Source organism: Hemicordylus capensis, chromosome 3 (assembly GCF_027244095.1).
Source record: "Hemicordylus capensis ecotype Gifberg chromosome 3, rHemCap1.1.pri, whole genome shotgun sequence".
Lineage (NCBI taxonomy): Eukaryota > Metazoa > Chordata > Lepidosauria > Squamata > Cordylidae > Hemicordylus > Hemicordylus capensis.
This window is the reverse complement of record NC_069659.1, coordinates 278,898,615-278,926,169: the sequence shown is the minus strand read 5'-3', so window position 1 is coordinate 278,926,169 and position 27,555 is coordinate 278,898,615. Positions and strand designations below refer to the sequence as shown.

The following is a 27,555-nucleotide window of genomic DNA, read 5'->3' as shown; positions in this document are numbered from 1 at the left end:
GATGGACCAAGAACTCAGCCCTTACTGGGAACCAGGACACTACCTGTGCTGAAGGTTTGCCAAAGAGCCCAACATGCAAGGAAGGAGATGGGGAAGTGATTTGTGTTTCTGTCTCCTTCTCACAAAAGCCCTGTTTGCTGCCAGGAATATATCCCTGAGGACTGCATGATCTTCAGGGACATATTTCTGGCAGTGGACATGGTTTTTGCAGGAAGGAGAGAGAAGCAAAAATTGATTCCCTATTCTCCTCTGTGTGTGCTGATGCACAGCTTACCTTCAGCGCAGCTACAGTCCTGGCTTCCTGCAAGGGCAGAGCTCTCGCTCTGCCCTCCTAACACTGCAGAGAATATGGGCCGTTATCACAGTAATTCTGCAAAGTAGGAACACACATGTAAAGTAGGCCAGAAAAACTATCCCAACATTAATCCCAACCTTCAGCGATGTTGGGGTGGGTGTGCTCTTGGCCTGTCTCTACCCCCATATGTGTTGGGGCTGTGTACATGCAGGCCAACCCATTTTCTTTCATATCACAGAATACAGGCATCGTAGTTCAGGATGGCCTTTGCTTAAAAGGATGAAATTGCAATATACAACAGGCAGAAAACAGAAACTTCCTCATTATCCCTACATACTTTTTCCTGCTAATATTTTTCCCCCTGTTAATACATGGGACAGGGCCTTCTCTTTTGTTGCCCCCAAACTCTGGAATGATGTCCAAGTGAATGTTTGCTTTGTGACAACTGTGGCTGCTTTTAAAAAAACAACTCAAGACCTTTTTATGTATTCAGGCTCTTATCTCCTAGAGGCTGCTAGGTTTCCCAGCTTTCTTGCATTTGTTTCTTTTTACTTGTTTCTTGTGTTTCATGGTTTTAATGTTTAACTGATTTTAAGGTTTTAAATGTAACTTTTATGGAATTTTATTATATTTTAACCTTTGTAAACTACCTTGAGATGCTTAATGAAAGGCAGTATAAAAATGGAACAATAAATAAATACTCTTACAGTATTTAGAACCTGTCTTGTAGTATTCTTAGAACCTATTATTTTGTGTACTGTTCAAGATAGGCTCTAAAAAACTGTAAGAATATCAGAAGAGGAGTTCCGACCCCAATTCTGGACTCCCTGAAAGGACACTCATCCATTCACTCATGAATGAGAACTTACTCATCTTCCTGTAATGAATGAGTTTTTCTGCTTACTTTCTCCTCATTAGTGGGATACACTGACTTCAGGAATGGGTTAGTGAAACCTTCCACATATGTGTGTTTCTGTCAGTGTAAACCTCCTTTCCCCCCAAACACCCTCCAGGAGCTTAATTTGGAACAGAGTGGGGATATGTGATGCAACTATTCATTCCTGAGATTAAATGCATGGACTTCTCCCTCTGAGGAAACTTGCAAGTTAGGATAAAATGAACTGAGCATGTAATTGACTTAATTCTGGTTTTGGCCATGATGCTTTATTTCTACAAATCTGTAGTGTTTGGCTGGCAAACAACAGAGGAACCACGTTTGTCAGAATTTGATAAATACTTCAAAATGGTGTCCATGCAATGAAGTTTAGAACTAGAATATATATCAGAAGTGTCCACTGCATGAGGCTCCCCAACTGTTGTTGACAGGGGTGTGCATGAACCAAAAAACGAAGTTTGGTTCCAGTTTGAAACATTTTGAACCGAATCACATTGCTCCGAATTGGTTTGGTCAAACCGACCGGTCAGTCTGGTCCATTTGATCAAACCGGTTTGGCAGTTTGGGCAGCCAATATACTTGTAAAGGGGAATCCAATGAGGATTCCTCTTTACAAGTATGGGGTGGTGGACTCTCCTAAAGTAAAGGGTGGCTGGGTGGGGGTGGTGAGAGAGGTAATAAGCTCCTTAGCTGACAGGCATGGCTGCTGGTGCTGCTGCTCATCCTCCCAGTGTGGCCCCAAGTGCACTCTTCCCTCCTTTACCAAGCCACTGCCAAGTTGGCAGCTTGGTAAAGGAGGGAAGAGTGCACTTGGGGCCGCACCAAAAGGGTAAGCAGTGGCGTCAGCGGCCATACCAGCTGGGTAAGGAACATACTACCTCTCTTGCCGTCCCTGCCTGGCCACCCCTTACAATTGTGAACCGATTCGCACAAACCAGGCCTGGTTCGGTCCATGTTCGAACCTCCAAACCAGCCCCAGTTTGAGGCAAACTGGTTCACAACAATCCATCTGGGCACACCCCTAGTTGCTGGACTACAACTCCCATCATCTCCACTCATGATAAATTGTGGCTGGGGACGATGGGAATTGTAGTCCACCAGAAGCTGAAGAATCTCAGATTGGCCACCCCATGCCATAAATCCTAAAGACAAAGGGAGCACAGGAGTTTTTAGCAAGAGGTTTTCACTAAATACAATGCGATAACTTTGGGATCCCAATGGAGAGCAAAATGCCAAATGGAGCATATGCTTCTCTAGTCACATCAGGAGGCAGAGATGTTACACAAACATTTCTGGCTTGCTCACACAAGATGCCGGAGGCCTGGACTGCTGCCCCAGTTCATTTAGGTATAAAGTTCCCTTCGGTTGTGCTGGCAGCAGCATCTTTTAATTACAAAGAATTCAAACATTTTGTTGTGTGGGCACCCTGGCAACTAGAAGTGTCATTCACCCTCTTCTGTGTGGCAGTGGTCCATGTATCCTAAACCCCTCAGAGATTCAGCCTCTTTGAGGAGATCAGCAGTAGAGAATCAGTCCTTACCCTGCGGCTCTAACCTTGACCTAGACTTGCTTCCAAATCCAAAATCCATTTGACAATAAAAATGCTTCATTAACTTCCAGTTCCACAGAGCTCAAAGTGAAACTGCCAGAAAGCACATGCTTGCTCGATGGATAAGCTATGAAATCTATCTATTTTTAATTTTTTTCCCCTCCTGAGCTTCTGCCATGGCTCCTGTGTCATATCAAGCAGATTATTTTCCCAGATGTGCTGCTGTAGTGTCACTTTGATTGGCAAGTTCCACATCAGCCTCCAGCAGATGCCCAGAAGGATGAAGAGGTCTGAATGGCTGATAAATAGTAATTTTTGTAAGCATATTGGATTCCACGCCATCTCCGTTGGTTCCTTCCATCTAAATATAGTCATCATGGCCAGTCCGTCAAAGGCAATCAAGTTTTTAAAGGCAGGTTCTAAGCTTTTGATCAATTCCTGCTGCCACCAGATACCTTAAAAATGCAAATGCAAAATGTTTTTGTAAGGCTGGGATTCACACAAAAACACAAAATGTTTTTGTAAGGCAGCCTGCCCACACTTACTTATTTTAGTCATTTGTGGCACATGGATGGTCTAAAATTAACAAAAACTCCAATTCTCTTTAAAAGAAAATAAACACAATTATCTTCCCATTTTCAAGGGCTTCCCTGTTTGGTTGTCTGGGCTATTCTTAGTCATCAAGTTCGGCAGGCAAATGACTATTTACAAATCTATTCATCAGGGCTTCCACTTGCTTCTGTGGGCTTCTTCAGACATAAAAGCTCCCCTATGGAATCACTTGTGAAATATGGATTTTGTGAATTAGGAGCTCCATGAGAATGGCTCACACCACTTGTTTCATCAACCCCACCAATTGCAATCACTTATGTGGAGCAGAGAAAGGGAAACTCACATGATGACACCAGGACACAGGGTACATAATCTTATACATTACCACACTGCTGCTACTACCATTGGCAGCCGGTGAGGGTGGTGCTGGAGGGGGGGCGTCAGTGAGAGGCATCTTTAAAAGTAAATTAGGAAGTGCTTACCACAGCACCTGCAAGCTGTCTCAAGCAGCGGTGCTCTGCCTGGCATCCCGCACAGTGGCATCATGTGCAGAGGGCAGGTGATTGCCAGCACTGAGCCGCCGCCAAATGGGATGCTGGGCAGAGCACCACTGCTTGAGACAGCTTGCAGGTGCTGTGGTAAGCACTTCCTAATTTGCTTTTAAAGGTGCCTCTTGCTGCCCTGCTGCCCCAGCATCACCGTCACTGGCTGTCACTGACGACTACTACTATGGATATTTATAGTAAGCATTTCAGCAAAAGTTCTTCACACGGTTTACACAGAAAAACAACAATAAGTAAAGATGCTTCCCTAACTCACAAGAGTTCACAATCTAAAAAGAAACATAAGGTAGACACCCGCTACAGTCACGGGAGAGATGCTGTGCTGGGGTTGGATAGGACAATTGCTCTTCCCCGGCTAATTATAAGTGAATCATATTAAAAGGTGCCTCTTTGCTCCATTAGCAGGGAGTTAGCAGTCCAAACACAGCGCCATTTAAGACAAGCACTGGCCACAACACACAAGCAATATAGGGTTGTGCTGAGAGCACACCTTCCCTGACATTGGGATATTCTCCGATGACATCAGGGGAGATGCACTCTTGTCATGACCCTGTCCTCTTAGCATGTTGCAGCTCATCTGAACTGGCTCACAATAATGCATCTGCAGCAGGAGACTCTTGTTGAATGTAATATGTAGTTCTACTGTTGGGAGAAATTTGCAGTCCTATGAAACAAAACCATTTTGTTCAATTTCTAACATGATAAACATAGTGAATCCTCTTTGGTCATTATTCTGTACTGCTATGTCTCTAGCATTTCTAGCCTCAGAAAAAAGGATCATACCAAATTCACCCTGTCATTCCACTGGCCTCGTATTCACTTCAGTATGTCATTCTCCGCGCCTCCACGGATTCAGCATTTCCTTGCACTGACCTCATGTCCATTTGCTTTCCCATCCATCTCCCTGTCTCTCCCCGTTTACAGACTGCCCCTCCACTCACCTCCCTGACAAGAAAGATGACATTCAGGATTTGTCATTTTTATAGTATTGTGCCATCTGGACCACAACCTGTCTTCCCTCCCTGAATCCCAAAGCAAATGACTTATTTTCTTGCTTATGTAATCTGGCCTTATGGTGACTTTTCCCTTTTCCCAAAGACTAAATTTTCCATGAAAGTCTCTGGAACGATGTGTTAACTACAGATTATCTTAAACTGATATATAAAATGATCTGGGTTTCAAAGGGCAAATTGTGATGAAGATGATGGACTGGGTCTCACGTTCCGTGAGACCCAGTTTGGGGCAGTGAGTGGGAAGAGCGGGCTAAGACCGCTCTCCCCGCACATGAGCGGGGAGGGAGCCCTGGGTGGCTGGATTGGCCACCCACACGATTGCTGGCTCTGAGACGGAGCCAGTGGGGGATAGGGAGCTCGGGGGGGGGGAGCGAACCATGGAAGCCCCAGTATGCCCTGCGCGAGTACGCCGGGCATACTGGGGAGACCCCTGGAGCTGGGAGGAGGCTTTTTGCCTCCCCTCCGGTGCCTACACTCATGTGTAGGCACGGTGTGAAGCCACGCCACAGCTACTCACAATGAAAAAAACAAGGTTTGTGGAGCGCTCGCTCCACAAACCTGGTTTTGGGGCAAGGGTTCTTGAGCGGGTTGCCTGCTCCAGAACCACCGGGCCCGTAGCCAAGCCCAGTGGTTCTGATGATTGGGAAAAATCGGGCTAGGCTTTCCTAGCCCGATTTTTCCCGACTGTGGGAATAGCCCCTAAGTATAGTCCATTCATTATCATTATAGATAAAATTCAGCTGAATAAGTGGGACCAAAACTTTATTATTTATTTTATTTTATTTTATTTATCAAATTTGTACACTGCCCCAAACCTTCATCTCTGGGGGGTTAACAATAGCATAAAACCAGTTAAAAACATATACAAAAAACTTAAAACAATTTAAAAATTTAAAAATAAACCAGAGATTAAAACCTAAAAAATGTAGGAAGCTGAGAAAGCTTGGGAGAAAAGATGGGTTTTCAGGTGTTTTTTGATAATTACCAAAGATGGGGAGGATCATATCTCAGCAGGGAGCACATTCTACAACAATCTCAGGGCAGCGACTGAGAAGGCTCATCTCTGTGTAGCCACCAAACAAGTTGGTGGTAACTGGAGATGGACCTCCTCAGATGACCTCAATGGGCGGTGGGGCTCATAGTGAAGAAGACGCTCTCTTAAATACCCAGGGCCTAAGCCGTTTAGGGCTTTATTATTTATAACTAGCACTTTGTATTTTGTCTGGAAACCTATTGGCAGCCAGTGTCGCTCTATCAGTTAAGCAGTAATGTGGTCTCTCCGAGATGACCCAGAGACCAACCTGGCTGCCGCATTCTGAACCAACTGAAGTTTCTGGATTACGTACAAAGGCAGCCCCATGTAGAGTGCATTACAGAAGTCAAGTCTGGAGGCTACCAACAGATGTACCACTGTTTTGAGGTCACTGATCTCAAGAAACAGGTGCAGCTGGCGTATCAGCCGGAGCTGATAGAAAGCACCCCTGGCCAGCACCTCAACCTGAGAAACCAGGGAGAGGTGTGAATCCAGAAGTACTCCCAGACTGTGAACCTGTTCCTTTTGGGGAAGTGTGACCCCCATTTAGAACACGAAGATCAAAATCATCTCTAGAGTACTGACCCCGCACAATAAGTACCACAGTTTTATCTGGATTCAGCTTCAGTTTATTCTCCCTCATCCAGCCCATTACTGCTTCCAGGCAGGCATTTAGGGAGGATATACCAGCTCCTCAAGAAGTTGACATGGAGAAGTAGATCTGGGTGTCATCAACGTACTGGTAACACCCAGCTCCAAATCCCCTGATGGTCTCTCCCAGCGTTTTCATGTAGATATTAAAAAGCATTAGAGAAAGTATGGAGCCTTGAGGAACACCATACTTAAGCTCAGATTTTGAAGAGCAACAATCTCCAATTGACACCAACTGGAATCTATCCAAGAGGTAGGAGTGGAACCACTGGAAAACAGTGCCTCCCACCCCCAACACCCTCAGATGTTCCAGAAGGATACTATGGTTGATAGTATCGAAAGCCGCCGAGAGATCCAAAAGGACCAACAGAGTCACACTTCCTCTGTCAATTGGAGATCATTTGGAGATCATCCAAATCATCCACCAATTGGAAATCATCCATCAGGCCTACCAAGGCAGTCTCTACCCCATAGCCCGCCTGAAAACCTGTTTGAAATGGTTCTAGGTAATCAGTTTCCTCCAATACCATCTGGAGCTGAGAGGCCACCACCCTCTCAATTACCTTACCCAACCATGGGAGGTTGGAAACAGGCCTATAATTGCTCAACTCCGAAGGATCTAATGCAGGCTTCTTTAGAAGAGGTCTAATGATTGCACTCCTTAAGACAAGGAGGCATCCTGCCCTCCCTCAGAGAAGCATTTATGATTTCTACCAGGCTGTCTACAACAGCCTCCCTGCTAGATCGAACAAGCCATGTTGGACAAGGGTCAAGAGAACAAGTGGTAGGCCTCATCGCTCCAAGCAGCTTGTCCACATTCTCAGAAGTCACAAACTAAAACCGATCCAGTCGAATCACATAAGAGGAGTTGATGGGCACCTCCAGTTCAGACATCAAATTAATTGTGGAGTCTCCATCTAGGTCAGCACTAATCCAAAATATTTTATCTGCAAAAAACTCTTTAAACACATCGCAGCGGGTAACTGATGACTCCAAATTCTGGTTCAAGGGAGGGGGAGCAGATCCTAGTCCCCTCACAACCCTGAAAAGCTCCGCTGGATGTGAACTCACAGAGGCAATACGGGCAGAAAAGAACTCCCTCGTTGCTGCATGTATTGCCTGAGCATAGATCTTTAGATGTGCTCTATGTCACAATCCATCAGATTCGAGTAAAGTCTTTCTCCACTGGCACGCCAGTCGCCTACCTTGCCACTTCCGCCCCCGTAGATCTTCCGTATACCAAGGGGCCAATTTTGAAGCAGGTCAGAGGGGACGCTTGGGAGCAATCGTGTCTGGTGATGCAGGGCATTATTTCTCATGGTTTGTGACATTTATTTTTATTTTATGAAGAAGCTGATTTTTAATGAAATTTGAAAACCATTTTCAGTACATATCCCCATTTTTCACACTTTATTTTTAAATTTGCATCTATTATGGTGTTGGTCAGCATGGCATAAATTTGAACAATGTTGTAGCTCTAGGCTTAGCACCCTATGGAGACAAAATATACACAAAATCTTTACATTCCAAAAAGCAAAATACACAATCACAACAGCTAATTCATGAGTAAGAAACAAGTATCTCTGAGTGCTCCAAATGTGGCATTTGTAAGTTGACAAGGAACTTCAAATACAAATCATGAAGTGCTGTGATATTTCTAACATTTGAAATTATTTGTGAATATTCAGATATAGTGAGCACTTCAAATGGGATTTTGGATCTCACAGGAAATCTTTTATCCATCAGTCTATGAGCCTTTTGCTGTCATCAGATAACATTTTCAGACTGTTATTTTCCACCTTTTCTCAGCAGGAGGGAGAAAGCCTTTCTTGGAAAGTTGGTTAAGATTCTCATCCAGAGATATTCTTCCACTTCAATCCTTAGCCCACTGTTGCATTTTGGAAACATATATTCTGCTTCCGAGGGAATGTATCTTATTCGTGGGGAGGATGAGGCAGGGGAAGGAAAGACTAAATAATCTTTGTGTTTTCATCTGTTGTGTTCAAAGACAATTCTGCAGTCTACTGTAATAGGAAGCAGGTAGGCAGGCAAGACGTGACAGTACGGCAGTGAAAATGGAGCAACATATAAAATGTATTATACAGATGGGTTTAAATGCTGGAAATGTGGTGCCTAACAGGTTGATTTTGCGCATTATTGGTGGAGGTCCAATCAGGTTCAAGTATATTGGGAAAAGATTTGGGGTGATATCACACATATTACAGGTGTTGTTTTTCAGATAGCCGCCAGGGTAGTTTTCCTGAATTTTCCAACAATGGCCGAGATCAGTGTTCCCTCTAACAAGGATTCCCAGATGTTGTTGACTACAATTCCCTGAATCCCCAGCTGCAATGGCTTTTTCTTGTGGATTACGGGAGTTGTAGTCAGCAATATCTGGAAATCCCTGTTAGAGGGAACACTGGCTGACATCCTTGCTAACTGTGTCAGTGCTGCATGCAAAGCAGCTCCACAGTGTCTAGTAATGCAGAGTCTTGCTGTGCAGGTGTGGAGTTGTGGGATTTTTGCTGAAAATATGTCCCTGAGGGCTGTTCAACACTCAAGGACATATTTTCTGGTGCTAAAACGCATTTCAGAGGAAGAAGAGAGCAGCAAAAATTATTTCCCTTGCCCACTCAGTGGGGCTTGGTTGATCAATAGTTGGTTGATCAATAGGTCTGTGTGAATAGAGAATTATTCAGATATTCAGTGCATGTATGATTCAGTTCAGTGTTTTGTATCACCTTCCTTTTTCAGATTCAAATATTCAGACCCAAATATTGAGTTCATCTGAACATTCATTCATATACTATAATGGAGGATCACTAAAATGTAGGTATTTCCCATATTTATTTGCAGAATCAAATGAATACAGCAGTTTTGATCGTTCCTTAATTGGGCATGAAGCCTGCAAAATTTCAAGTAACTGTGTAGAGATTTCCTTTTAAATTTTTTGTTAAAGTCTTATAATTAATTTTATTATTTACCAGTGGAATAAGAATAGCAGGGAATCTTAGCTGCTTCTGAATCTACAACATTATGCCCCCAAGCAAACATGTGCAGGAGTTTCTACAGAGAAACTTTTTAATATGTTTTAAAAGTTTTTTAAAATGTTATAATGGTTGGATTTCAGGTGGAATGGGATAAAAATAGCAGAGATGGTAGCTCCTTTTGAGGGCATTGTGAAGCACATAGGAGCAGGGATCTTCTTTAAAAATAAACTTTAAATTTTGATGGTTGTTAAATATACTTCTTAGAGATCAGATTAGTGGCATGTTTATCACAGGAAAATATTATGACTCAGTGGATTATAGTTTGAAATATGGGATGTTCTTTACTTTTTACTTGTGACCCAATGGGACTTGCTTCCATTAAGTATGCTTACGATCTACCTCTATGAGCTGGTACACATCAAATGGCTGCCACTTGGAAGCCATTTTAAATGGCTCCAGATGGCAGATGGACCTCTATTTGTGTGCAGTGGAATTTTCTCCACATTAGCACATGCCTTTTTTTTAAAAAAAGCAGAGGCAGTCACATTAGAGAGCAGTTGAAAGAGGCCCTCCTATGGCAATTTTTGCACTCAAGTACAGGCTGTTAGGTAGAGCAAAGGATTATGCTATGCCTGCATTGATACCAGTCCAAATGAGTGGCTTCCTACATTAAACAAGTTATTATTTCCCTTTAGCCAACGATGTGGCTCCTGCAGTCAAGCAGACTTCATTCAAAAGCTGGCCTGGATCAAGGAATGGATTGACCAAAATCACCACAGAGACTAGAACTGACACTGCATCCACTTGTACTGAAGACAAATCAAAGTTGGACAGGCAGAGCCTTAGGTCACACAGATTGGAGACAGCATCTTGCCAAATGAAACCCACTAAACCTATGTAAGCATGTACAGTATTTGTTTATTCATGCCACTAGTCTATCCCAAGGAGGCCAAACCAGTGAATGACAGCAAACAAAATGCAAACACTTAAAAATAATAAAACTGCAGAATAAAATATAAAAATATAAGCAGTTGGTCTCCAAAAATATGCATCTTAGTGTTCTTCCAAAAGATAGCTGGACGAAGATGGTTTGGGCTGTCTATCTAAACCTATAAAAGAGTATAGGATATCCTTAGAGTACTATTCTCTAATAATAAGACCATACATTTCCCAGGAACTCGTAGAAGAAGTGTTGTTTTGTCCACAGTGGAAAATAACGTTGAAGACCCCTCACCATAGTTGAACAAGGCAAGACTCTTCATTCCCTCTCCTCCGCAGTTTTCTACTCATCTGCTCATTCTTCTCCTGCTGTTTCCCTCCCTAGAGAAACATTACTATCCCTTCCAATAACTTATTGCTGCAGGTGGAAGGATGAAAGGAGGGGAAACCGAGAAACCCTTAAAAAAAGATTCTGCTTTCTTGCCAATGACTCATTACTAATGAAACAGAGGATAGAGGAACATGGTATGTCTATCACCTACAGGCAGCCAACTTGTATCTAAATGGGATATTCGGGATACTGTAGATTTACAAGAAACATCAACAGATTTCTTTAATATTTTTCTATCCTGTAGATTCCTGGGAGGGCTATAGGAAAGCAGCTGGAAATGGTGGAAAAAAGATATTTTGAAGACTATCTTCTATGAGGACAAAAACAACAGAGAAATGGCAACAGCTTCCATAGCTGGAGTATTTGCAGATTTCTCTACAGCAGCCCTAAGCCATGCATTTATTCATAAGTCACAAAATGCCTAGGGGATAATTAAGCGAGGGCAATGGCTGGGTCAAATGGCAGTTAAACTATACCACTTGATATGCTGGCAATACAGCTTTGATCTTCCCAGTCATCCAGAGTTTTTCTAAAATGTATACAAAACTGTTGTGGTTACCTCTTTGTTGTTCTTAAAGAGTATAGAAAGGTCCCAGAATATATGAGATCTGATTTTAACCATTTGGAAATAAAGCATTCTCTATTTAAAGCATCCATAGAGTGTTCAAAGTTCTCCCAAGCCACTCTAGGAAAGTAATGTCAGGAGCTCATTAAAGCTCAACTTTGAGGAGGGGCAAACTTTAGAAGCCCCCATATTTTCTCTGACTTGAATTACCAGCTAAACAAAAAAGAATTGTCAGTTTCCCTTGCCTGATATTAACATAATTGAACACCATTCCTTAGTTCTGCAACTAGGCAAAAAAGCAACATTTTAAACGTGTTGGCTCTCTTGTATTTAGCAGGGAGGAAGTAAATGTTCCCATTGACTGTTGCTAGCATCTACCTTGTGTTTCTTTTTTAAGATTGTGAACCATTTTAGGGTGCCACTTAATGGCACAGCGGGGAAGTAACTTGCCTGGGAACAAGAGGTTGCTGACATAGGGCAGCAGCTATAAAGATCCCCCAACCCCTGCTATGCTGTCTCATCGTGGCGGGGGGGGGGTGTTCCTGGGAGAAATGAGCGAAGTATGGTATACTCCCAGTAGGATCACGCAGAGTGTGAAGGCCATTCCAGCTGCCCAGCTAAAGCAAACAGGCACCTATATTAGGCAGCAGTGATATAGGAAGGTGCTGGAAATGGACAATCACTTCAGTGACAATGACAAAGGCATGATTTCATACTGTGTGGGAGAAGGCAATGGTAAACCACTCCTGTATTTTAACAAGAAAACCACATGGATAGACAAAATTGAATGATTGTTGATGTAGTGGGCCCCTCAGGTCAGATGGTACTCAACATGCTACTGAGGAAGAGCTGAGGATCTCTCAGACTACCGATGGTGTTTATGACGCAGTTAGACTAAAGCCTTTTGGACACCTAGCAGCTGATGTTGCCGTGTGGGAAAAGAAAATCCAAAGCTGCAAAACCAGAATTACAATGGGAACATGGTACGTGAGAAGCATGAATATGGGAAAGCTCAACACAGTGAAAGATGAAATGAATCGACTACAGATTGACATTTTGGGCACCAGTGAATTAAATGGACTGGAATAGGACACTTTCAGTCAGAAAACCATACTGTTTACTACTCAGGACCCAAGAAGCAAAGAAGGAAAGGTGTTGCTTTCATAGTCAGGAAGGATATAGCAATGATAGTACTTGGGTACAATGCAGTCAGTGATTAATATCAATTAGATTTTGTGGACAACACTTTAACATGACAGTTCTTCAAGTCTATGCCCCAATGACTGATGCAGAAGAAGAGGAAGTTGATGATTTTTATTCTCCAGTTCAGTCTGAAAGTGACAGAACATGCAAACAAGAAGTGATAGTGGTGGTTGGAGACTGGAATGCCAAAGTTGGAAAAGGTGAGGAGGAAAACACAGTCGGCCTATATGGCCTAGGATACAGAAACGAAGCAGAAGAATGACTGATTAGTTTCTGCCAGGCCAATGATCTCTTCATTGCTAACACATTCTTCAAACAACCAAAGTGGCACCTATACACATGGACATCACCAGATGGAGTACACAGGAATCAAATTGATTACATTATTGGTGCAGGGAGGTGGAAGAGCTCAGTTATAGCAGCAAAGACATGGCTAGGGGCCAACTGTGGAACAGATCATGAACTGCTCTTGTGCAAGTTCCAAGTATAGAAAACAAGGCAAGTTTTCGAAAAGATCTCTGATCACAGAGGGAGGTTCCAACCTCAAATTGGTATGTTAAGGGATGCCAAAGGACAGATAGTAACTGTTTCACAGAAGATCAAACAAAGATGGAAGGAGTATACTGAAAATCTGTACAGCAGGGACATCAACATCCAAGATACTCTAGAAGATATTCCCTATTTGCAAGAACCTCTAGTACGGGAAGATGAAGTTAGATTAGGACTCCAGTCATCAACAAGTCAGAAGGCTACAGGAATTGATGGAATAGCTACAGAAATATGGCAGGTAACAAGAAGAAACAGTCAAGGCTCTAACCAAACTATGCTGTTTAGTAGCTGTTTATAATGCCTCTTGGCTTGTACCAAAGAATACGATGGCATTAAACAGGACTTTCCCACATATGTCTGATACTCTCGCCGCAGCTTCTTTTTTGCATCAATGCATTCCTTATCAAACCAGCTTTTAGATCGAGGAAAATTCTTTGACCCTCTCTTATCCTGATCCCGAAACCAAACTATGCCAGCAAATTTGGAGAACAACACAGTGGCCAACAGACTGGAAGAGGTCAGTCTACATACCCATACCAAAGAAAGAAGATTTAACAGATTGTGCAAAACATCACACAATAACCTTAATTTCATATGCTAGCAAAATAATGCTCAGGATCATCCAGAGGCGTAACTATAGGGGGGGCAGGGGGGGCACGTGCCCCGGGCGCCATCTTTTCTGGTCACGTGGGGGGTGCCGCCATGACCAAATTTTTAAAACATTTTTTAAATTGTTTTTAAAGCGCTGCAGCAGTCAAGGGAGCGCGTCGGTGCCCCCTTCCCCACAAGCGGTCCCTTCCGCGCCACCTGCGCCCCCCCATTGCTTTGCTGGCGCCTGGCGGCCAGTCAGTGGCCTGGCTTGGCGGCGGCGGCAGGCGCTTGTGAGAAAAAAACCTAAGTATAATGTAGTATGTTGGGGGGCGCCATTTCAGTGCTTGCCCCGGGCGCCGTTTTCCCTAGTTACGCCTCTGGGATCATCCCACGTATATTAGAGCCCTGCGTGGAAAGGGAAATGCCGGATGTTCGAGCTGGTTTCAGAAAAGGCCGAGGGACAAAAGACATCATTGCTGATGCACGCTGGATAATTGAGACAGCCAAAGAATACCAGAAGGAAGTCAATATGTGCTTTATTGACTACAGAAAAGCCTTCGATTCTGTTGACCATGTCGAGTTGTGGAATATCCTTAGGGAAATGGGCATCCCAGAACACCTCATTGTTCTCATGAGAAACCTATACACAGGACAGGAAGCCACAGTCTAGATGGAACATGGTGAAACAGACTGGTTCCAGATTGGCAAAGGAGTAAGACAAGGCTGTATACTTTCTCCTTCTTTATTCAATTTTATTTGCTGAACATATACTGAGAAAAGCTGGATTGGAAGAAGATGAGCATGGTTTTAAAGTTGGAGGAAGAAACATCAATAACCTGTGCTACACTGATGACACCCGTCTGATTGCTGAAAATGTGGGTGATCTGCAAGCTCAAGTAATTAAAGTCAAGGAGCACAGTGTCATGGCTCAGACCTCTGACTCAGAAGAGTAAGAGCAGGAACAGAAGGATTCGCCTGCTAGTGAGGGCTCAGAGGCACAGCAACAGGATTTGGCAGGGAGACCAGACTCTGGAGCTGAGGATTCGCAACAGCTGCCAGACATGATTTCTGATGGGGAGGAGCCTGGGATTTCACCTGTCTTGAGAAGACGGCTCAAGAGGGAGGTTCAGTGGAAGTCACGCAGGCGCAGAAGATCACAAGAGAGGAAGCCGAAGTGCTGACTCAGGGAAGCCTGATTGGCTGCTGGTTCTCTTAAGCCATATATATTTGGCAGTCTCTCAATTGCTCAGGTGCTGTTTGCAACGTTCGCTGGCTGTAGACAGTGTGCCATTGATTTCCAAAACTTTGTCCAAGTTCCAGTTTGCCTTGTTTATGCTTTCTTGCTTTGTTCTGTTAATTCCTTGCTTTTGTCGTCCTTCACTATTTTCGTTCCTTGCTCTGTGTTTTCTTTCACTTATTACACAGTTATTGTTAGAGGGGGTACCTAGTTCAGTTCAGGGGACTTAATTCATTTGCTGTTTTTCTTTGTGAGCCTTTTATTTTTCATTCATGCAGTTCCACTGATGCTTTCTGTTAACTCACCAGGGAGTGCTGAAGGGGGTTGTAAATCCTGTTGCATTAGCCAAGCTAACAGATTTACTACACACAGTGAAAAAATGGGACTATGACTAAAAGTAAAGAAGACTAAACTAATGACAACGGGTACAGCAACCAGTCTCAGAACTGACAATGAAGACATTGATGTGGTGGATAGCTTCTGCCTTTTAGGATTGACCATCACCAGTCAAAGATCCAGCAGTCAAGAAATACGCCACAGACTAGCACTAAGCAGGGTAGCAATGAAGGCCTTGGAAAGGATATTTAGATGCCGTGACATGTCTACACCTACAAAGATTAGAATCGTTCAAACAATGGTTTTTCCTATGATACTCTATGGATGTGAAAGCTGGACTATGAAGAAGCAAGATAGAAAAAATAATGATGCTTTTGAACTTTGGTGCTGGAGAAGAATTTGAGGACACCATGGACAGCCAGGAAAACAAACAAATGGATCACAGAACAAATCAATCCAGAAATTTCACTTGAGGCTCAAACTATCATACTTTAGACACATTATGTGAAGAACCAGCTCCCTTGAGAAGTCCATAAAGCTGGGAAAAGGTGAAGGAAAGAGAAGAAGAGGACGACCAGCAGCAAGGTGGATGGGCTCAATTACAACAGCAATGAATGCACCACTGAGAGAATGCATCACTGAACTTAAAGGCCAAGTTGAAGATAGATCATCCTGGAGATAATCTATGTGGTCGCTAAGAGTCGACACCAACTTGACAGCACTAAATCAATCAATCAATCTAGGAAGATGCTGAAAGGCTTCATCTCATACTGTGCGAGATATGGCAGTGGTAAACCCATCCTGTATTCTTCCAAAGAAAACCACATGGCTCTGTGGTCACCAGGAGTCAACACTGACTCAATGGGACAACTTTACCTTTCCATCTTATTCCTTTTTCTATTTACACTGCTTCAAAACTCTTTTTTGGTTGAAAAATGATATATAAATATTATCATTTATATATTTATATATCATTATTATCATTACTATCACCCAGGCTTTTAATTAAATAATGTTTTAATAGTTTTAACATTGTTTTAAAATATTTTAAAATTTTTAAATTGTTGCAATGTGTCAATCTTTTATGTTATCATTTATTTTGTTTTAATTAATGTTTTAACTTTTCTGTCATTTATTCTGTTTTAACTAATGTTTTAACCTTTCTGTTGTAAACCGCCCAGAGACGTGAGTTTAGGTGGCCTAGAAATATGCAAAATAAATATAAATAAATAAATAATAAAAATAATACTCTAATTTAAATTCCTGTTTTGTACAGTCTTGTACTTTTTCCATGGTAAAGGGATTTTTTGAAACAAGCTTTATCCATATCATGAGAGATTTCTGAAAACCACAATATAATTTAGTAAGGCTGTAAAATAAATCTTAGTTGAATAACTGAATGGCTTTCCCATTGATTAATCAATAGATTTAATTAACTGATTTAAATCTGCAAAAAAATTGCATACAAAGAAACAATAATTCTGAAAACATTATTTATAGATGATAACAGCACGTCACATGAGCCCCCATCTTACAGGAGGTAGTCTCTCCTGTGTGGAAGAAAGTGGGGAAAGATGGCATCAGCTATCACTTTTCTAAGTAGTCGAATTAAAAATAATAATTATTTTTACAATCTACTACCCAATGTATGCTACTCAACACTGGCATTTAAAAAACAACAATTAAAGCTTTTAAAGGATTACTCTAACCACTTGACACAGTGCAGCATTAAATATTATGACTGACAATCTGGCTAAGAAAGCACTTATGGAAGGATGTTGTGCCACTGCTGTTGTGCTACTGCAACCACACTTGCAGAACAGTTTAGCAACCTCCGACACACCTCATCTGTTTTAAAGGGAACTTTTTAAAAAGGAATCAGCTGTGGTGGCACAGCAGGGAAGCAGCTGGCCTAAGGAGCAAGAGGCTGGTAGTTCAAATCCCCGACAGTGTGCTTCCCAGACTGTGCATAGTAAATATATATATAAATACATATTTTAGTCACCTATATTGGGCAAAAGTGATATAGGATGGTGCAGGAGGCAGATGCTCACTTCAGTGACAATGGCAGAGGCATCATCTCATACTGCGTGGGAGAAAGGCAATGGTAAACCACTCCTGTATTCTACCAAGAAAACCACATGACTCTGTCGTCTCCAGGAGTCGACTCCAACTTGACAGCACAATCTTTTTTGCACAGTGGCGCAATTGTGCTATCACACAAATCCCCATTTTCAGCACAACTGTGCACTCTTTTTGTAGTAGCTCCTTGTGGATCTACTACATAAGGAGTAGTAGCTCCATAAGGAGTTCTCTGCTGAACAACAACAATAATAATGATAATGTGATGGCACTGTAGACCCTCTAACTTACAGTCCAACCTTGGCCTAGAGAGAAACATAAAGGGAGTTGGATCAGAAACAAAAAGAGATTAGAGATAAAGAATTTGAAAAAGTGTATTTGTACATACGCTTGGCTATGTTTGGTTGTATTATTATGGTATAAGGGTAGGAAATGGAGGTCAAAAGAAGAGCTTGATGCAGATTTTGTGTCAAGAACTGAAAGATGAATTGGTACAATCTCTGATAAGGTGTTCCAGACACATGGACAGGCAGAGATAATTCATTAAATAAAGGACAGAGGAAAATTAGTGTGAAAAGTCAATACAATAATTAATAGGAGGAAGCAAGTAGAAATAAAGAAATTTCACATGAACAGTGCATCTGGCAAGGAAGAACAATGCAGATGTGTGATGGTGAATGGTATTATGATCCAGAAGCTCTGCATATATTAACAAGGCAATTCTGACATTGAATAGTCAATGACAGCAGACAGATGCCAAACAGGACTGAAGAAACTAAGGGTCAAATCTACACTCAACCAAAACATTCACTGGGCGATCTTCATCTAGTCACTCTCTCTCAGTTTAATCTACTTTAATTTCACATCTCTCTTGTGAGATAAAATGACAGGAGGGACTATTTATTCCATCCAGAGCATCTTGGGAGTTTAAAATATTATTGTTTACTCATAGTTAAGTCCCACTGAGTTCAGTGAGATTGTTTTCCAAGCAAGCAATCATAGAACTGCAACATAAAATTGTCTATGGGAATTAAATGAACAAACAAAAAAGAGAGCTGGAATGTGGAGAACCACAGAAGTGGAAAATTACTAATAGGGAATAGGAGGATACACAACTTTAAAGTCTTGCAAACATGCCACAAGACCTCACAATACACAAATTAGTCTTATAGCATTATGTCATTCTCAAAAACATCAACCAACATTTAGAAATAGCAAAAGAGATGGTTATCTGTGAAGTGTGAAATATGAAATTGCTTGCCTCTTACCAGTAGAATCTGTTTGGTGTTACATTTTCTTGGAGAAGTAGCCATCTTCTTCCAAACTCAACCGAACTGTACAACTAAAGAAAAACATTAAGGAAAATACAAGCTCAATCTCCACCCACCAATGTTTTTTTCTTTAATTTTCTTTAAGCTTTTACACCATGACAACAAATGTGGAGAAAATTATATAAAGCTGGTTGCTTTTCTGGACCACCCTACTTTCAAAACCTGAATAAGAAGCCATAAAGCCAGCAGTATTCCATATTGTCCACAGAACAGACATGTACCACAGATATGTTTTTATGGCAGCTCTAGATCTAGACTCTTTAGCTGTGGTTTTCCAATGCCCTAATTGTTATATTGCAACAAATATGCCCAACTTGATTTTTCCTGAAATGAACTGAACACAGCACACTTTGTGAGAGTTACAGGATTCCAATATGGCTGTTTCATAGCTGCTTAAAAGTACAAACATGGACAAGTGTTGAGTCAAATTTGGATGCTGGGAAACATGTACCTTTCTTTTCTCCTGCCCTGGTCCCTCCTATTAGGGATTTGCAAAATGTTTTGAGCTCAGAACGTTTCAAATCAAAACAGGCTATTTCAAGTCTTCCACACTTGAAACAAAACACCCTTCAAACAACCCCACTTCGAGTCGAAACGTCTTGAGTGTTATGAGCGCCATTTTGCAGAACTGTTTTTCCAGGGAGTTTCAGTCTACCAATTGGGGTCAGTGGGTAGACCAGGCCTCTGCTCCAGACTCAGTGGGCTGGTGCATTAAGTCTGGGATGAAGGCCTGATCTACTCATGCAGCAGGTAGACCAGCCTTCTGAGGCAGGCCAATGGGCTAAGTCCAGAGTGGAGGCCTGGCCTACATGCTGACCCCAATTGGGAGACCAGCCTTCCCCAGAAAAACAGCCCTGGAAAATGGCACTTGGAATGCTTGAAACTCTTGGAACATCCCAAGCTGGTTTCATCAGAACAACTGGCTCGACTGGTTGTTCCAATGAAACAAATTGGGAATTTGCACTTCATTTCAAGCTGAAAACAAAATGTAAATTCTGTTTCAAGCACATCCCTATCTCCTATATCCTTTAGCAACTTGCCCCAGATGGCACCTGTATTCCCCAACTGTCACAGCAGTCATCTCTCCAACATCTACTTCCACCCTATTTCCACAATTGCATCCAGCTTCCTGTTCTCTTGATCGAGAAACCATGCTGCTGCTGTGGTGTATGCCACTTCCCACTGATTTCTCTGCTGTGACAGCTGGTAAAGACACTGCTGAGTATTTAACTGTCATAGTTGAGAAAAGAAACCAGAGAGTGCAAAGCAAACAAACACTGGGGTTAATCTTATTGAACTGATTCCTAGACCTGTGAATTTTATTAGATATTGCTTATCCAAGAAGCACCTTTTCTGTACTTGCAGTGAAATAGTTCTAAAAGTATGGATTCTGGGATGTAGCTGGGAGTAAGCTCAGTTAACAGGTTAAAGCATGCTGTATAACTTCAGACAGGAGAAATCTCATCATCTCCTGAGCTGAGAAGAAAAGTAGAAAAGGAATGGTGGCCAACAGTAATGAAAGTTTACTGTCTGTACACTAATTGACAGTGTTGTCAAAATTGCAAGACTTCAGCCTTGACAGTTTCATTGGTGCAATGCAAAGTTTCAAAATATGGAGAGACCAATCGTTGTCTGTATCAGCTGACAGTGGCAGAAAATGTCTGCCAAAAAGGAATACTTGAACATCTCAATATCATCATCAGAGGGCCTGGAAGAAACTAAGATGTGACAAAAAATAAAATAAAAACAAATCCCCTTGAATTTTGGCCCATAAATAAAATAAGGCCTTTTGCCCTTCTAGCTGGATCCAAGAGACACTGAACTACAGGAATGAGGTTTCTGTTGCCTTGCTTTTTATTTACTGTTATAGTGACTGCTGCAATTGTGCAGAGAGAGAGGAAGGGAAGAGGAATATTGAGCAGCACTAGACTTTACCCTGTAAAAAGTCAATACACTAATTTTTGGCAGGGTGTGAAAAAAGTCTGGAAAGGTTGCTGTGACTGGGCACAAGCCAGTGAGTTATTTTAAATCACTTGGGCTTCATATCAGTTTCCATTTGCTAAAGGAAGCCAGAACAGACCCTTTAACAGCAAAGCAGAGAGATCTCACAGAAACTTTACTTTCTAAGGGTATGCAGCTATGTGGTACCCATGTACACTGAAATATTAAACAGAAATGACATATTTAGTTTGTCACTTGGACAGCATTTATTGCGGAGGGATGCTGGTGCCTGTATAGCTAAGGGGAGGTTTAAAATGGGCATTCTACCATTATAAGCTCTAAACATTGAATCCATCATAAAATACAAACCATCTGTCCACTCTGCCTGAAATTTGGCCACGAGCAATTCAGTGACACAACAGACCTTGTCCAAATTTCATGTAGATCAATTGAAAATTGAGGTATAGCAGTTTGAAAACTGAGCTTTAAGAAACCGGTTTCACTTGTTGGTGACTTATATTCACTCATGGATAATCTATCTATCTTTTTTTCTTGGCATTTCAAATGTGCATAAAATCTGAGGTCCATAGTAGAATATGTTCTCTTTTTGTTTTGGGGATTAAAAAAACCATTCAGTCTCTCTCTCACAGCCTTAGCCTTTTGCAACGGGCTAATAATCTATGGACACAGATCACAGTGCATTAAAGAAGTGGGAGTTGATATTTCTATGATAGAAAGCCCCCCCCCCCAAAAAAAGAAAGCTGCCTCCCCTACAGAATGTGGAGGAGAAAATCTGAACATTCCAGTGTTCATAAAATCCAAAACATTCATCCAATATACCTGAATGCATCTATGCCATGGCTGCATCCATTAAAAGAACTATGATACCCACAATGCGGCCACTTCACAGCCTCGTGCTGGGGGCAGCATTATTGCCTCATGCTTCTTTCATGGGAACATGAGGCTTTGAAACCATTGGATGGGACAGGGAGGGGGTGGAGCTCCCCAGGTTGTTTGTGGCTTTCTGTCCCCTCGCCTGCTGCAATCCTCACCCAGACCCTCCCACCCTGGCACAGAATGGGCATTGGCTGGTTATTCTTTAGGGGACCAAATGGGATATTTTTTTTCTTCCCACAGATTAATCAAGTTGAGGGGGCTTTTCTTTTTTACTACTTCATTCTGTTTCCTGTTTGTTAAGTAGCTAGCTAGCTAGGTCACAACTGGGCAGATGTAGGACAGGCTGGCAATAGGCATGAGGGGAGGTTGATCAGTGAGTACATTTGGACTAGGTTTGAAAAGGTCGAGGAGTCTATTGGTCCTCAGAGGCTTTGCAACTCAGGGACTGAGACAGACACTCCTAACTGCTTCAAGGGCTCCACAAAACTCAAAGGCTGTGCAGTCTGCAGTGGGGGCAAAGTCCACTAAAGCACCCTTACTCCTACACGGTCGCCTGAAAGGAGCAGGAATAAGCAATAGACTGATTTGATACTCCAAACCAGTCTGTCACCCATATTTTACTTTGGAGAAGAATGCTTTTGACTGATCCCAAACCTAGTTTAGGCCTGCGCTTCATGCACAGGGTGGAGTTCTGTTCTGAAGCAATTAAATCTTTTCAGTAGCTTTTCAACAGTGTTGTCACCCCTTTTCATCCTATGAGCCATTTGGCAGGGGTGAAGCCACCATTGAGCAGATGAGTTTAAAGAACCCTGGCCACTGCCAGTCAGGTCCCCAAGTGGCACAGGAGATTACCTCGCACCGGAAGGCACTGGTAAAAGAAGCCAGCCAGCCGGCAGCCTGTGTTCCTCCCATTGGCAGCCCCCCAGCCACACCCTCTGCATCTAAACAAACAGGGCCGCATTTACAGCCACATTCACAGCCTTTAAAGGCAGGGAGAGCAGCTCCCGGCCACACTGCAAACGCAACGCTGGCTGGTATTTGCTCTCAAATGGGGCCATGCAGCCCCATTTGGGAGTGAGGGCATGCCCCCTGCATCTGATGTCAGACACAGGGGACAGGGTGGGGAGCCACTGGCGGGAGGAACACAGGCTGCCAGCTGGCTTCTTCCGCCAGTGCCTTCTGGTGTGAGGTAATCACTTGTATCACCTGGGGACCTAAAAGAAATTTAAAGGGGGGAAACATTTTTATTAAAACATACATTAGAATGGTCTGCAGGGACCTGCTTGGAGCCCTCACACAACTCCTCCAGACCTGCAGATCCTCCTAACGAGCATGCTTCACTAGTCAGGATGTCAGCCACTGCGCCCATCATATTTACCAATAATATATGGCTGATAACCAAATGTAACAAGGAATTCAAGCCATTTTTAAAAGCCACTCTCACACACAAATGGATTGGCCATGAGACAGAATGCAGTATGTCAAGTTAAATCTAGTAAGAACTCAAGCATCACAAATATGGCTTGAACTAACAGACGAGATAAATGGAATATAATGTTCTCTATTGGGAGCCTTTGTCAGATGTTTGCTACGTGGTACTGTTATGGATTGGGAGAGAATAGGTGGACTGGAAGTAAGAGACAGTGAAGTCAACCAGGCTTCTGTTTTCCCCAAAAGGACACTGGCATTTTCTGCCTTTCCATCCAGTTCTAGTGGCACTTGAAAGAGAGAAAGTGCTGCTCTTTCTATCTTTTTAAAGAAGACTTGCCTTGATACAACAGATATTGAGGCTGTTCTCAAGAGCAGTCAAGCCCAGGGTTATGTAACCAAGCCAGGGCTTGGTTGCCTGTGAGAATCGCCGGGATCCACGCTGTAACGATCACACAGTAATAGCCTTTCTTTCCCCCTAAAGAGTTAACTAGAAGTGAACCCTGTCCTGACTGACAGGCTGGTGACCTCCAGGGATCAGTCAATCAGCACCAAGTGGGTGGGACCTAGAGGGCCATGAGGCAGGAAGAGAAGGGTTTCTTTGTTCAGAAGGTCTTAGGCTGGAAGTTGCAGCAGGATGTGTGGGCATGGAGTTGGATACAAAAAGAACTACAGATCCTTGAGAGACAGGATTGCAGGATGCTTGAATCTCATCAGGTGAGGGGTGAGTTTTCAAGAAAAAGGGGATTCAGCCTAGGGAACAGTTTGATAGTCAGTTTGCGTTAGACTTTCCCCCCCTCTTTCATGTTCTCTGTATATTCTTGCAACTGGTCTAGGACTGTGAACCTGTTACGTAACTAAGCTAATAAACAATAGCCTGCACCCATGCATTCAGGGAGTTGTAAAAGACTCTGAGGCAAGTCTCACGATTAGTGAGACTTGCTGGAGGGGGTTCTGTGGGGAGAGCAGGCTTGGCCCGCTCTCCCCACAGACAATCCAGGCTGCAGCCCTGGGTGGCCAGATCAGCCGGCCACACAACTCCTGGCTGCGTAAAGGAGCCAGCGGGGGCTGCATGGATCAGGGGCTGCACAGCCCCCAGAAGTTCCAAGATGCCCTGCCCAAGCGTGCAGGGCAGCATGGTGAGACCCCTCAGGGCTGGGAGGCTTGTTTCAGCCTCCCAGCAGGGGTCTCCTCATGTGCTGCCACAGTGCGGAGCCGCACAGCAGCAACACACGATCGAAAAGATGGGGTTAGCAGAGCACTCGCTCCACTAATCTTGTCTAAGGGGAGGGCTAGTTAAGCGGGTTACCCGCTTTGAGGACACCAGGCTTGCCTGAGAGCCTGGTGGTTCTCATGCTCACCAAAAAGCGGGCTCCCTTAGCCTGCTTTTTGGAGATCGGGAGAATTGCCTCTTTATAAGCTTTTAAAGGTACTTCTGTGTTTTCTTACATCCATGTTCTTTGCAGCTGGGTAACCACCATTTTGAAAGTGTGCCGCCCCAATATCATCGGGGGGGGGGGTGTATGTGCTTTTGAAGTATTTTCGCAACCACTGAGTGTTTCTTCTACCTGTAACTAAAAGCTGAGAGAGTCTCAGACGGAAACTGTCTGTAGTATTTTGGAATAAAGGTGGGTTTTGTTTGTTTGTTTGTTTGTTTGTTCTTTGCCATTTTGATATGTCTCTTGAGTGGATTTTTAACTCAGGAAAAGTGGCGGGGCTCTAAAGGGTCTTGCTCTGGTGCAAAACATGCCTCAAGCTGATCGTTCATCAACTTCAAATGCTACCAAGTTTATCAAATCCTACCAAGTTTTCTCACCATGAGTAAGCTTGCACATGGAAAGTTTTTGTATTTTTCCAATACTAAAGAGGAGAGTTCCCTGGAATTTCCCCTAAGTCTTGGGCGGGGGGGGGGGTTAAACTGTATTAATAATAGGGTATGGTGGCAGCAAATAAACTACTAGAAATCCAGGAAAGTTTTGGGGAGAAGCCTTTGTTCAGAAAGCTCAGGGGGGAGATGATTCAGCATTTAGCTTCTCCTTATGTGGGCCTGCTCTAAGACAAAGGCTGGATAAATCCATTACACACACAGATCCCAGCGGTCCCCTGGCACCAAACTCAATGCTGTTGCCCAGCTGTTAGCCAAGGTTAAGGGTGCAAACACGCCCTTAACCTGGCTGCTGGGATCATGTGTCCATGCAGGCTGTTTGTAGCTCACACTGAAACAGAGATGGGCACCTAAAGCACCTGTCCCCGGGGAAATTGCCTGGTACATTGTGCTCAGCACACAGTGCACCAGGATAATGAGTCCCAGCCTCTGTTGATCCACACTGCTCCTGGCAGCGTGGGTCATGTGGGCATGCAGCTTATGCACCACAGGGGCAAAGAGCAATTATCTGAGGGAAGGTAGGTTAAACCCTGCCTCCCCCCGCCCCCCGCCACTTATTTTCTGGAATCTAAAGACTGATACTATCAGATGAAATTGTAGCATATGCTTATCAGGTATTAAAACCATTTACAATTTGGTAGCAAACTTTGTGCAGAGACAGACTTTGAAACCACTTTGATATAATCCCCATCTCTGACAACTTTAAAAAAGTCAATAAAGACACATTGAGGCGGTTCCCACAATCAGTGGGAACCACCAAAATGGGGTTAGCGGGGAGAGCGGGCTTAGCCCGCTCTCCCTGCAGACGACCCGTCAGTTGGCTGCGGGTGGCCGAACTGGCCGCCCACATGACTGCCGGCTTGGTTGCGGAGCTGGTGGGGGCTGGGGAGTTTGGGGGCTGCACAGTCCCCAGAAGCTCCAGCATGCCCTGCGTGAATGTGCAGGGCATGCTGGAGAGACCCCTGAGCCAGGAGGCTGCTTTTCAGCCTCCAGGTCGGGGGTCTGCTCATGAGTTGCCGTGGTGCAGAGCCGCACCGCGGCAACTCACGATCGGAAAGCCCTGGTTAGCGGAGCACTTGCGGAGCACTTGCTCCGCTAACCTGGGCTTAAGGCAGGGGCAATTAAGCGGGTTAGTCCACTTCCCACCGAACGTGAGCCTCACCGGGCTTGCAGCCGGGCTTAGCCACTGTAGGGTAAGCACCCTTAGCCCGCTTTCCACTGCTTGTGAGAATAGCTTCATTTATTCACTAAAGTTTTTTCAAATAGACTTGTGGTTTTAAATTGTTTTAATGCATTTATATTGCTGTAAACCACCCATATGTTGAAGTTTGAGGAGGTGTACAAATATGATAGACAGATAAAAGGTTTCTTTTTATTCTGTCAGCTACATGAAGAAATACATAACACAGAATAAAAACTGAATGAAAATGTCTTAATCCCCAAAGGATCATCTGTTGCTTCCTTTTTCTCTTCTCTCCTATATAATGGGAAACTTGTATTTCAAGCACCTCTTTTATACAGACAATACATATGGTCTAGATTCTCAGTGATGGCACTGTATTCCTACCTGTCATGAAGCATATACTGTTTCCCATAAGCACCACATACTGCTACTATTTAAGACGTACTATGTCATCAGCTGTGCAGAATGCAGACATGCTAGGGGCCTCTCCTGCAAAGGTTTACAATAAAAGGGCACAACCCATTAACACATTCTCTTGTCCTCGATCTTCTGAAATGAATGGGAGCTTTGTGAGACTCTTGATCATTTTTATGGAACCATGTAAAAAAACTTAGTAACGGATTATAGCCAAAATGTGGTGAAAGGAGAAGGCAAGAACTTGTGAGGAAAGTAGCTCAGAGAGAGAGAGAAGGTGACATCTATGCTGATGTTAATTGGCTGTGCTTAGTTGTCTGCAGAGTGGGTGCCACTGGGGCGTGGCTCATGCCCTGGCAGCAGTGTCAGGAGGTGGGGCTAGTGCTGACTTCCCTGTGTACTCCCTCTGGGCCTCTCAGTTGCTGCCAGGAGCACTACAAACTTTAGGTTGGGTAGGGAAGAGGAAGAAGCTCCCTTCTCACTCCCAACCTGAAGTTTAAAATCACTCCCCACAGAAATGGAGAAAGGCGGCAAGACGCCCAGTAGCAGGATGCCCACACTCACAATGTGGCAGGATGGGGGGCAGGATGCCCACACTCACAGCCCCACAGCAGATGCACCATCTGAGGTTCACTTCATTAATGAGTCATCTCTGGGTATACCGTGGCTGGTCAAAGGAGAAAAGGATGTATCCATGGAGTAGTCCATGTCCAGTTTCTTCAATCACAACAGATGAAACTGATGTCCAGTTTCTTCAGTCACAAGAAATAAGCAAATAGATTTTGTAGCAGAGCACTAGAATTCTGGGTGGTCACCTGCCACAGCAATTTCTAATCTGGAATTCTCAGCAGGTTGCCATGTATGGCTTCATTCAATCCTCAGGTTGTCTTCCATCATGTAGCAAACCCACAACAATCTCAACTGGCCATATTCAGAGGCAACCTCTGTCTTCATTGATTGGGATATAACCCATCACAGCGTTCAGCTAATATTTCCTGATGATCTTTCTAGATTCCAAAACTTCCCATATGTAAGCAGAATA

The 27,555-nt window shown here is 43.4% G+C and overlaps 1 protein-coding gene across 8 annotated transcripts in view; it reads right to left on the bottom strand.

The window, feature by feature from the left end:
- Positions 1-27,555, bottom strand: part of SORCS1 (sortilin related VPS10 domain containing receptor 1) — a 664,028-nt gene that overhangs the window by 227,149 nt on the left and 409,324 nt on the right. For all 8 annotated transcript variants that reach the window (XR_008318829.1, XR_008318830.1, XM_053305813.1 and 5 more), the window contains exon 5: positions 18,703-18,776. Coding sequence is in view for 6 of the 8 variants with exons in the window: in XM_053305813.1 (XP_053161788.1) it covers positions 18,703-18,776 (74 nt within the window). In the remaining 2 variants the exon portion in view is untranslated. The remainder of the gene's footprint in view (positions 1-18,702; positions 18,777-27,555) is intronic.